Source organism: Sander vitreus, chromosome 18 (genome assembly GCF_031162955.1).
Source record: "Sander vitreus isolate 19-12246 chromosome 18, sanVit1, whole genome shotgun sequence".
Taxonomy (NCBI): Eukaryota; Metazoa; Chordata; class Actinopteri; order Perciformes; family Percidae; genus Sander; species Sander vitreus.
The window spans coordinates 8026301-8039384 of NC_135872.1; the positions used below are offsets into that span (position 1 = coordinate 8026301).

The 13084-nt window shown below is 38.7% G+C and overlaps 1 protein-coding gene across 1 annotated transcript in view; it reads left to right on the forward strand.

Moving 5' to 3' along the window:
- Nucleotides 1–13084, forward strand: part of ryr3 (ryanodine receptor 3) — a 128455-nt gene that overhangs the window by 60647 nt on the left and 54724 nt on the right. Inside the window, exons 34-40 of the mRNA XM_078275395.1 lie at nt 698–784; nt 1975–2201; nt 2594–2806; nt 3903–4512; nt 5028–5228; nt 8918–9020; nt 10042–10176. Of these exons, the coding sequence (XP_078131521.1) occupies nt 698–784; nt 1975–2201; nt 2594–2806; nt 3903–4512; nt 5028–5228; nt 8918–9020; nt 10042–10176 (1576 nt within the window). The remainder of the gene's footprint in view (nt 1–697; nt 785–1974; nt 2202–2593; nt 2807–3902; nt 4513–5027; nt 5229–8917; nt 9021–10041; nt 10177–13084) is intronic.

Consider the following 13084-nt stretch of genomic DNA (forward strand, 5'->3'; position numbering starts at 1 on the left):
TGCACTGCTGTAAATTAGACCTGCAGAAAGGCAGTTAGGAAATTACACAGTCGAATTCTCATCTGTTTTCAATACCAGAGTCAAAGACAGACATCTGCTTGGTAATCCTCATCTTGCCTTGTTGATCATAGGTTTTAAAACGCATATTATTGAATACCTGACTAGACCACAAAATGATGCCTTGGGGAGCTTCTATCACCCAAGTTATGTTCTCCTCCTTGTGCCTAATATTTTCTCCCTATTTAGTCGTGAATCAGCTTCTTTTTTTTTTTAAAGGAGGGATTCTTCTGAGGGATTCAAGAGGCTTTTGACTTGATGATAAGCTTCTTGTCCTGTTATGGCTTCAGTTGTTTTTTATTTCTCTTTGTATTCATCTTTTGTCTCAGATGGCTGTCACCAGTACACCAACTGATACTCATTGAGCTTGAATTTAAAACACCAGCTAATCCATGGGCCTTAGAGGTTAAAATCCTTCTGACATTTGTTGAATTTGCCACCAGAACTGACACTAGAAAGAGCAGAATGCTGATCATCAGATCTGCATCGAGCTAAAATAAGAACTTAGATTCCACTAAGGAGTTAGTTTAGGGCAGACTTGCCTTTTCTTTCAGTTTGGTGCATGATTAAATCCTATGAATCTGAATGATTAAATCTATGGTGTTGATGACTGAGCTTTGTTGTGTTTGTTTTGTTTCAGGTGGAGCCAAATACCAAGCTGTTCCCAGCTGTGTTTGTCCTCCCCACCAGTGCAAACCTTTTCCAGTTTGAATTTGTGAAGATCAAGGTTTGTCTCTTTTCAAATCTAACAATATGCAGTGCTTGGACACGATATGGAGTGTAGCAGTGAATGTTGGTATTGCCAGAACAAATGTTATATTGTGTGTATAAAAGTTTAAAATATGTTTAAATTCCTCATTTACTAGTACTATAGTACACCTAACCTCAATTACAGTAGAGGTGTACGAAAAAATTGATACACTTGAGTATCGCGATATTTTATTTTGCAATACGTTTTATTAAACGTTCAAAAATATTCATGTAAGACAGTGGTTGACGTTTATGTTGTGTTTAAACCCCCTACTGCTAGATGGCTATGCTGAAACACCACTATTGTCTTTGCCTAACAGTGCCTAGCAGTGCCTGACTTTTTGCTAGAAGCTAACAACGTAGCTACGGCTGAACATTAGCGTATAAACATTAGCTCACTAAGAACCTGTGAAACCACAATCCCAAACTGGCAGTTTGATTTTCTGTGTACTGAATTGTTTACCTAAAGTAAACTTCTTTGACTTTTATGTACATCATGTCTTTTTGTAAAAAGCAGTTTTTCTAAAATTATACTTTAAAAATATATCGCAATATATCGCCCCACGCACAGTATCAAAATATATTGCAATATATTGAATATTGCCAGATTCTTGCCAATACACAGCCCTAAATTACAGTAATGAATAGATCACCATGATCAACCAGTATGAAGAACAATTGTGCATGGGTCTTCTTTAATGTTTGATGTCCTATCCTCAAATAATTGCAAACTGGTAAACAGACCCACGTTGTAACTGTAATATTGTGACCAATATTGGACATTTTTGCAGTCATTAAGTATTTAGCTCTATCAGCACTTCAAGTAGTAGCAGTTAGAACTAAACTATGATAAAGAAATACACATATATATATATATATATACATACACACACATACACACACACACACACACACACACACACACACACACACACACTATTTGGTATGATGTCAGGATAATAATTCTAGATGAAATATTAATTAAGTTTGCTCAAGGATCCCTCAGGGTCTCCACTGAACCTCCACAGAAGTGTTTTTAAAATCAAAATATTTATTCCAGGTTGTGTGATAAATTATTAAAACCAAAACCACTTCCATTAGTTAAGAATGTTTTCCTTTTTGAATATTATCGTTCATATTATTTCCGTCTTCTGCCTCTGCTCCCAGGATGCGATGCCGCTCTCGTCTGCCATATTTAAGAGTGAGCACAGGAACCCAGTGCCGCAGTGCCCGCCACGTCTGGATGTGCAGACCATCGTGTCCGTGCTGTGGAGCCGGATGCCAAACACCTTCCTCAACGTGGAGACTGCTCGGGTCAGCGAGAGGCACGGCTGGGTGGTCCAGTGTCTGGAACCGCTTCAGATGATAGCCGTACATATACCTGAGGAGAACAGGTGTGCAACAAGGATGTGATGTAGGCTTAGAACATATACTGTTAACACCTTTACCTGCTGTGCATGACTGGTCCAGTCCTACAGTACAATGTTATGTTCAATTCAATTTTGATTTATAGTATCAAATCATAACAAGAGTTATCTCAAGACACTTTACAGATAGAGTAGGTCTAGACCACACTCTATAATTTACAAAGACCCAATAGTTCCAGTAATTCCCAACAATTCCAGTAAAAAAATGTTTCATATCTCAGCTGTCATCTCCAAAAAAAATAATCTTAAAAAAAAACAATGGTTGTCTAGTTTTCCACCTACAGTAATGTAATATATAAATAAACTGCTGCAGTGTAAATGGTTCTCCATTACCACATTTATTTCCTGCTTTCTTCTAGGTGTTTGGACATCATGGAGTTATCTGAGCATGAAGACCTGAGAAAGTTCCACTACCACACACTGAAGCTGTACTGTGCCCTGTGTGCCCTGGGAAACACCCGAGTTGCTCACGCCCTCTGTAGCCACTTGGACCAATCCCAGCTCCTCTACACCATTGACAACCAGTACCTCTCTGGCATGCTGAGAGAGGGCTTCTACAATGTCCTTATCAGGTGTGGTATTTGCAGTTTAAATTTAACATAATCAGATTTGATTTTGTTTTAGATATTTACTTCCCTCCAATTTGGGAAATTGGCTTTTTATTTAAGAAATGGAAGAGTAGAAATTGTAGTGGGAAATATAATAAATGCTGCTGTCAATGATTGAAAATGAAAGTCTACACTGACATACACTCTCAATCCTTCATCCTGGACTACGTATATACCTGTACTCTTAACATTCTAAATATCCTGAACTTTTGCACATCCCTCAACATTTTGCACATCTTGCACTAATCCATACAGCCTCTTTTTTCTTTCTTAATGTTTAACAGTTAGATGTACATATTTGTTTCTGTATTTATTGTTTGTTAATTTCATAGTAATGTTTAATATGATAATGTATGCACCAACAACCAAGGCAAATTGCTTTGTGTTTCTTACTTGGCAATAAAACCCTTTCTGATTTTGATGTTATAAGTGTTGAAATTTAACAACCTTAACTTTCATGCACAAGAAAAAGTTGGTAATATTTGTACTCATCAGAGAATCTAATTATGAACAGCGTGATGGAGCCGCACACAAGTGCACAAAGTAAATTTGTCATAATCTTGCCTCGGTGTAATCCAGTGTAATTGGGTCTCTCTTTTCTTCACATAATGTCAATAAATTCTCAACCACAGACACACATAATTGGGATAAATTATACATTGTGAATTTCACCTGCTACATTCAAGACATCATCCTTACCTCCATTAGTGAAAATATTTTTTTAAGTGGAGGATGTTAACATCCCTGTGGGTGGGGAGTTTTGTCCTAAACCCGTGATTATGGTCCACAATGCATTTGAGAGCTCAGCATCTCAGCAGCTAGTCAGGTAATTGCTGACTCACTGGTATTGATCGACAACCCTGTCACCTTCCATAGATATATTATGGTAATTATGTGCTGTGGGGATAAACAAATCTTACCAATTGCACATTTATACCACTTAGGGTAAGATATTTTTAAACCTAGACTGAAAATGCTAAATGGTTATTTCCTGATAAGTATAATGGCCAATGCCTCCAGATGTGCGCGATGATTGAGCTGATGTTCTTCTCATTGCCAGCATCCATCTTGAGACTGCAAAGGAGGCTCGCCTGATGATGAACAACGAGTTCATCATCCCTGTGACGGATGAGACCCGCTCCATCAAGCTGTTCCCTGATGAGTCCAAGCGGCACTCGCTGCCTGGCGTTGGCCTGAGCACCTCCCTCAAACCTCGGGTCAACTTCTCCGCCGTCGGCATCATCGACACAAAGCGCCAGCAGTTCCTCTACAGCCCCCAGATTCCTCTGGACATTCTGAAAGAGAAAGCCATCAGCATGCTCACTGAGGCCGTGCAGGGCGGAGGAACACACATCCGAGACCCGGTAGGCGGTAGCGTGGAGTACCAGTTCGTTCCCATCCTGAAGCTGATTGGAACGCTCTTAATAATGGGAGTCCTAACCAGTGACGAGGTGAGACTGATTCTCCTCCTGATTGACCCCAACGTGTTCGGAGAGGCCAAAGAGGGTCAGGAAGCCAAGGGGGATGAGGTGGCCGTGGTGGGGGTGAAGGAGGAAGTGAGCAAGAACGAGGAGAAGGCTGTGGAGGCGGGAGAGGAGGAGACAAAGGAGAGTAAACCGCAAGTTAAAGGTCTGCTGGAGAAGTCGCTGCCCGAGTCTGTCAAACGCCAGGTAATGAAAACATTTTAGCAATTAAATGTGAGATTGGAGATGCTTGCATAAAACTAAGTCCATCAATAATATTCCTAGGTTTTAATTAAATTAAAACTTTCCCCATCATATTTGCCTTCATCGGATTCAGTACACTGATTCCTCATGTGTCAGCAATTCAGAGCGTTTATGATTTATCTCTCAATGAGAAGTGAATGCCTGAGTGCAAAGCAAGGCTGGTGGTTGAATACTAATGTTGCTATCAATGACAGAAAAGCCACTACGCTGTACACATTAAAACTCAAACACAGTTTTGATCTTTGTATTATGGAGATGGAGGCAGATAATCTCTTAGAAATGGCTATACTATGTGAGGTTTCTCTCTCTTTAACACACAGAAAAACCAATCAGTTGATAAGAAAATGATCTTATTCAGAACTACATCAAACAATACAGGCACAGGGAGAAAGATAAACTGTTCATTTTAAATGTACTCTAAATTGCCATTCTTGCTGAATTAGTGTCTTTTTTTTCAGATGTGTGAGCTGCTGCACTACTTCTGCGACTGTGAGCTGAAGCACCGTATCGAGGCCATCGTCTCCTTCTCCGACAGCTTCGTGTCCAAGCTGCAGTTCAACCAGAAGTTCCGCTACGATGAGCTGATGCTGGCGTTTAACATGTCCGCCGCCGTCACTGCCAAGAAGACTAAAGAGTTTCGTTCACCCCCACATGAGCAGGTACAGTATTGTAGTAGACCAACCAGGATGTACATATATCATGAAAAACTGTTTACATCCTGTCTGAGCTGTAATTTAAGTTCAAGGTGGTTTGAAGTATTAAATAGGAACAAATCCCCAGAATGATCACTCGAGCCTTCAGGTGAAAAAAATCAATGACATTGAGGCACAGGCTCAGGGTTTTGTAGTTCTCTGAGTGCCTTTTAGTTTCATGTTGTCCCTTAACTTTATTTTCAGCTGGTATTTCCAAAGGGTAAATTGAGCAATACGTGAGGCTACATTATAAAATTGAGGCTAAAAGGCTGACATTTAAGAGAAAAAAAATTGTTATTAGTCCCAAAAGGGTGACTTTGCATTATACTGTTTTCAAGTCTACCGGTCAGGATACCTGCAGAAACGGCATCAATCCACTAGTTTATAGGTGCAAGGTGTTTTAACCTCAGGTTAAAAAACAACAACAATATTAACAGAATATTAGGAGGCCATAGATGCTGCTAGGAAACCTAAAACCTAACTAACCCTAAATCAAACCAGCAGACAGAGCAGCATGTGCTATCTGAACCTTTAAGACCAAAAATAATCGCATCTTTTAAGGGTTTATTTGCTCTTACCAACAGATGTTGAAGCAATCTGCCTTTTTCGCTTTTGAGTGGTCAGACTCAGGTTTCATTGTGCGATGCCATCACTGCAATAGTCAGTCTAGGGGCGTATGGACCAATGTAACCCTTATTGTTTATTTAGTCTCACATTAGCTGTTACTCTGGTTACAGCTGCTCTTCATAATGTCCATATTTGGGATTAAATTGTAATGACTATTTTATTAAATTACCATTATGGGCCTATATATTGGTCTCGCTCTACTATTATGTCATGTCTATGCACCGTAAATACTAGGCATACAGGGAATGCCTGGACCAACTTGCATTCATGTTATCATTTAACTGTTGGATGATCGAAAAAATTAATTTACAAAATCAATGGCTTCCCCTTTTCTTGCTTTTTTATGTTTTAAAATATAAAAAGCACAAATAGAAGCAGTTGAAATATATGTCCCGGTGATTAAGACTTTGCTCCTTATTGGCATACTATAACCCAAACTAAAGTGTATTCATGGATCTCAGTTGTGCTCTCCCTTACGCCACATGCTTTCAGTGTTTTTCAAACTATCTTGTAATAACTGCGTCAGCACACTGAAGTGCCAGGGGCTCAGATCTTTGTAACTAATGAGTAGTCCCAATTTAACATCCATATCTCTTTCAGTGTGCCCCAGAGTCGAGAGGAAGAGAGGGTTACAACATTATTCATTCTTCCCAGTAGCTAGAACGTCCCAGCCTTTATTTTCTGTATGTGTTCAGATCACTTGCTTTTGTGCCGAGTAGAGTTCTTCCATACAATACAGGAGTGCCTTAAAGAGCCAGCCAAAAGTTTAGATCTGCACGGCTGCAAAGCTTTCATGTTCAACCTATTTAATTGCACTTCCTCTGAGCTGCAAAACCTTGCAGACAGGGACGTTACTAGGATTGAAAGACAGGGGGGGCTTAGCCCCCAGGGTATTTGCAACTTGCGTTTGCAAAATCTTTGGACTCACATCTTTCGTTACTGTATTAGAGCTACACTTATGTCAAGAAACCAATATGTTAACAAGTAAACAGTGACAGACATATCCTCTTCTTCCATTTCTAATCTGTTCCTTCTGTCTTATCCTTTAAGATAAAACAAAACCCTGATGCTAATTTCATGACTTTGAAATGCACATTAAACAACATCCAACACATTAAACAACATCCAAAAATGTCCAAAAACAGACAAACAGAGGCCAGACAGCTAATAAGTTGGTAAGTTAAACAAATATGACAAATAGCAGTACGAGGAAAAGAAAAAAATAGGCATCACTGCATACTTTATCATGTAAGATATTAATAGGGATCCTATTAAAAGTGGCTACTGTCTAAATACAATAACCTGATGGCGGAAGGAATAAAAGATTTGGAGTAATGACTGTACTGTATGTAGGATTGCTTTCATTTTATTTTCACATATCTGTGGGCATGTGCTCATCTTTAGCCTAGCCTACATTTAGGCAACATCTACATATTTATTTAATTTATCACAGCCAATGAATGCAGCAAGTTAAATTGGTTAGAATATAGCTAGCATATAAATATAATGCAATCATTTAGTTTAGGCTACGCATAGTACCTAGACCTGCCAACAAATGCTTATTGTTAGAAGAAAACCAAACAATCCTTAGACCTATAGACCATTACTGACCTCAATCACGCCGGCTCCCTCAGAATCAACTGCCCTGCCAATCTCCTGCTTCTCTTTCTATCTGCTGAAATATCTTCCAATATCCATCTGCTCAATGAATTGAAGGATACAACGGTAATAGCATTAACAGGGACCCTATGACATTTAGTTTTCAGTGACAATAACATTGTATGGGGATTGATATTGTTTTAGAATATGCCTAGATAGGTTATATTATTGGCAATGAATAAAGAGTTGTGATTAGCTTGCTAAGTTAACCATTTCTTGTATTTCGCTCGTTCGCTCTAGCTAGACTATAGTTTTCCATAGCAAACCAAAATATCCCCTTTCCTTTACCTCAAGAAAACGTAGCTAAAGGTAAGCAGGTAATTAAAAACAACTTACAATTTCACTCTGTATCACTACGTGTAATCAATCTTCCTTTCACCATTAACGTGTGTATCGGTGTGTGTATGTGTGGGGGGAAGGGTGCATTGCGAGTTCAGACCAAAGAGTAGCGACGAGATGAATCCTCCAGTTACGCTCTGAAAGCTGCCAGTTCACACCAATGCAACGAAACGGTGCGGTGCATCATCTTGATAGCACAACAACTCTTTGTACTTCTGTCTAACTTCCGACTTTTCGGCTATTTTTTTGTAGCTCTATATATATATAATTTGTTACCTCTAAATATTAATGAGGATAAATCAAAATGTTATTGTTGTTCTTATTATTATTTAGGGGGGCTTAGGAACATTTTGGGGTAGCTTGAGCCCCCCTAAAATAGGCCTAACGACGTCCCTGCTTGCAGATAAGCACACGCCTACAGCTACACTCTGATCCCTGAAGAATAAGTACTGTAGTGGTCAGCAGCAGGTGTATACTGTGGGCAACATTCTCCAAGATTGCTGTATGTTCCTCCCATGGTTTATTAAAAAGCCCTGCCAGAAATAGACATCAGATAAGCCTAAGCTGGACTCCGCATTTGCTTAGCCCAAGAAAGCATCTCATGTATATTTAGGCTTGTTAGCTTGTAAAATACAGCAAACACAGCAGATGTGTAGCTATTTGGAATAATGTATCATTAAAGCTATTTCTAAGTCATATCATTAAAAATTACTTTAAAGGTTTTCATTTTTACTCGTCACAAGACTTGATGAAAAATTCTTCAGACTATTTCTCTCTGTACTGATCAGGCAGATTCTATCTGAACAGCCCATGTGAGACTACACAAGTTTCTGCTGTTGAGTTATGACTCAGAATAATAATGGTGCTATCCTCCCTGGATGCCATCCTTCTTTTATGCATTCTTTCACGCACTCCTGTGTGCTTGCTTGCTTATTTCTTCCTCCTTTTCCTGTACCTCATGCTTTGTAAAACAATTTTTTCATATTCCCCTCCCTTCTCTCTGCTTCTAACCTTATTGTTGTTCCCTGCAGATCAACATCCTGTTGAATTTCAGTGCAGGGGAGGACTGCCCCTGCCCCGAGGAGCTCCAGAATGAACTCAACTCCTTCCATGAAGAATTGCGACTGCACTGTGGTAGAGTCCAACTGCTCCCTCAATTCTTTTACAAATATTGTTGCTTTAAGTTCATAGATAAACGTCTATTTATTTGTATTTTAGAAGGAAAACATATTACATACAAATTCTATAAAATATTACAGAAATAGTTTTACAAAATCACTTACATACACATACACGAACACAACAGGTCCTGTTCAAAAGATAATCAATTAGATAATAGTACAAAGCTGCTCCACATACTTATTGACACACCTCAGGTAGTTATCATAGCTAAGAGTTAAGGTAAGAGCCAAGGGGATATTTATTGCCTAGCTTCTACTATATCAATGAAGGGTTGCCAAGTCTTATAAAATGTTTCGACAGAACCACGCAGTGTATATCTGAGTCTTTCCAGTTTTAGGTGCTGCATGATGTGTTTGATCAACATAGTGAAAGTGGGAGGTTGTGCTTGTTTCCAGTTCAATAGAATTAATCTACGCGCTAGAAGGGTTATGAATCTTGCTACAGAGAGAGAGGGTCCTGTAAGAGGACTGTCCTCTGCTGGTACTCCAAATACAGCCAACCCTGGGTTAGGTTTAACCGTGTCCAAGAATATTGAGTCCCAGAAACTGGATAACTTTGGGCACAACTAGAACATGTGCCCCAACGAGGCAGGAAATATCCCACATCAGTCACATAGAGACGATGCAACACCCTGAACAGTATCAGACCATGCCTGGCACATATAGACGCAGAGTGCACACCCCTCTGTGCCTTCTTCTTTATCTTTGACTAAAAAAAACAATGCAATGGTTTTTGGGGTGTGATAAACACTTGTCATGTGCCTGGTGTGAAATGGAGGGTACCAGTCTCATTGACCTGACCTGTTATCAGAAATATTAAAACACCAACATACTGGTGTCTTAACATACTACACTTAAACCCTTTGACATAGTTGAACTTGAAGGCCAGTGCAACTAACTCTGTGCGCATTTAAGCACTTGATACAAAATGTTGAATTTCTGAGTGTCTGACAGAAATTAGTTTTCCCTTGCAGGAATTCCCATTGAGGAGGAAGAGGAAGAGCAGGACACTTCTATAAAAGGCCGTCTCCTCGCTTTACTCTACAAGATCAAAGGTCCACCTCAGAAAACAGAGGAGGAACCCACAGAGAAGGAACAGGCAGCTCCCAGTAAGTAACTCTGAACACCAAAGAGGAAAATGGCCTTGAAAGTGTACTTATTGGCTGATTTAAGTTTCTGAACACCTCATAGCTCAGTATTTTTGTGACATTGGAAGATGTTCAGATGCACTTTCAGTTCACAATTAATAGCAACAAAATCAAAAAACTAAGATGCAGACAGACTAACCTTGAATGTATTATGTGATTTAAAAAATGGCAAACTGTTGACAAAAGGCATTATACAAGTGCACCGTCAAACCAGCGCAGTTAAAGTTTCATTACAGGGCAACAACAGTCAACGGTGAAAATCCCTACACACCCAAATTTGTAAACTCTTTTCAACTGACATCATTAGATACATTCTTATTTTAAACAATGATGCAGATAGTAGTGGGAGACTAACTTTTGTGCTACATAACTTGCACAGGATTTTAGTGTTGTTGCATGCCATCATATCAATATCTATTCAATAGCTAAAGGTTTGGTGGAAAGTAAATAAGCTGTAACACATTGTAAAATATTTCTTTGATACCCCACTTTTGTTATCAAACATCAAATTTGTATTGAAAAACCTTGAACCAGGTACAGATTTATCCATCATAAATGATACAAAACATAAGACACTGCCCAGCTACTAGTTTGGCAAGCCCTTTGCTTCAATCTGGGGTCAGTGGTTTCAATATACTTTTCTGCTGCCCTTTGCTGAAAGCATTGTTATGTTCTGTTTCAAATAATGGACAACCACAGTAAGACTCTCTGCTATACATTTTTAATGCTTCACTCCAGCCTCCCACACCTAGCATACATTATTGAACAGCTTCATAAGTGGACAGATGATGTGATTCAAGATGATTCTGATAGACCTCATATTAAGATCATATGGAAGTAGGCGTATTACTGTAAATTATGGGTGGGAAACAAGCTGTTTCTCTTCAAGTCTATCATACTAATTTTTGTTAACATGTAAATGTTATATCAATGTCATATCTGTACATTTAGTATTATGCATCCTAGTGAATAATCTGAAAATCAATCAAACCACTTTATGAAGGCTTTGAAACTAAAATCATTACTGTAAGTTCATCATCATCAAAAGACCCAACATATTCTCAATTCAATTCACCAACTAGAGCTTTCTTGGCTGCGGGAGAACACTGTGTATAAAGATTAGTGCATTACACTAATATAACTAATACAAAGCTAATTTTATTGTTTAACACATCCTCAAAATCAAATCTGCTGTTCATTGTCAGGGCTCCATATTTTGCCTGCTGATGACAGCTGAGTCTTTGTACTTAGTAATAGTCTAAGGACTGTGTTGCTTATGTGCTCCACATAAATACTACATGTTAGAACTTGATAGTAAATTATCCTTTTATTCACTCCTACATCACTCTACATCTACTTTAAGTGGCCTGACTACATCTTGACGGGACTCATACAGATAGTACTACAGGATTCTTTTGTCAGTGGTTAACTTCAGCCTTGCTGGATAAGGTAGACACTGCGCCTATATAGTTGTGCTTCATTATATGTGTTTAGAAAAATGAATAGAAGCAAATGACCGGTTTGATATTTTGTTAAAGCTACAATTAACAGTACGGCCAACTTTGTGTTTGGTATGTGCTGAAAACCCGGAGCAGGCTATGAAACGCTTTTAAAAATAGCACCATATTGACTGTGTGGTCATTTGCAGAATAGCTTGCAGACAGGGTATTTTTTGTGTTAGCGATGACTCCCATGTGAGCCACTGTTTGAGACGATGCAGAGCAGATGTGAATCTGCGAGACATTCAGAGCTGGCTCCCTACCCTTCGCTCTCTCTCGTCTCATTAGGATTCTGCTCGAATCTGACCCTTCGTTTGCCAGAGATGTTGGGCTGTTTTGACATAAAGTTCAGCGATAGCTTTGGAATAACAATGTTATCATTTGGAGAGGTGCGACATTTAGCGACAGCTCTTCATTTATCACTACAGTTCACCGAGTTCCTCTGTAGTTGTATTCAGTTTTATTGTTGCTTGTCCGTGAGATTAAAGTTTGATGAGACCTTAAAACAAAGTTTCAAAGGATCGCACAAAAAACCTCGGAAATGTTCATCTGTCTCTATTTATCTATCTTGTATTTTGTGCTCTACTATAAATGCATGTAGTAGGTGGAGACATTTTATTTTATTTTTTTATTAAAAAAAAAAACTTTTTAAAGGGTGCCTGGGGAACAGAGGACGCAGCTGTTTCTCAACAGTCCTTGGAAACTGTCAGACAGTTTCTTCCAAGGAGTCAAGTTTTAAAGGAAAAGCAAAAGTAAATTATTCCCTAACCGTTTATAAGCCACAGAAGAAAAAGGTTGAGTATATTAGTAGCTTCTGTAGTAGCTGCATTTTGCTTTAAAAAATATCATTATTATTATTATTATTATTATTATTATTATTATTATTATTATTATTTTATAGTCACCGATAACACATACCTAACTGCATTCCCAGACTGCCAAGCCAGTCATATATTACTTCAAAGTTGTTAATGTAATAATCACAGTGCTGCTGACAGCCAAGGAGCTGCCATGAGGCTTCTGATAAAATTATACTGTATGTTTGATCATGAGTAGCAAAAACCTGTATGATAATTTAAACTGAATAATACATTTTTCCTACCAGGAATCAACTTAAATACAGTGAACCATTGTTTGAAGGTTTAAAATGGCATTCCTGATGCAGCACATGGTTGGACCTGGAGCAGATATTACAGTATAAGCTAGCCTCAGCATTTTGTTTCCATACACATCAATAATGGTTTTTTTTTCTGGTTGCTGGACTTTAAATTCTAATAAACCAGCTAGTGTGATGTTGAAGAGGCTGTTGTTCCACACAGTAATTTATTATCCCATTTTTATAGTCCTCTAAAATTGTGTTTTCCTTTAAT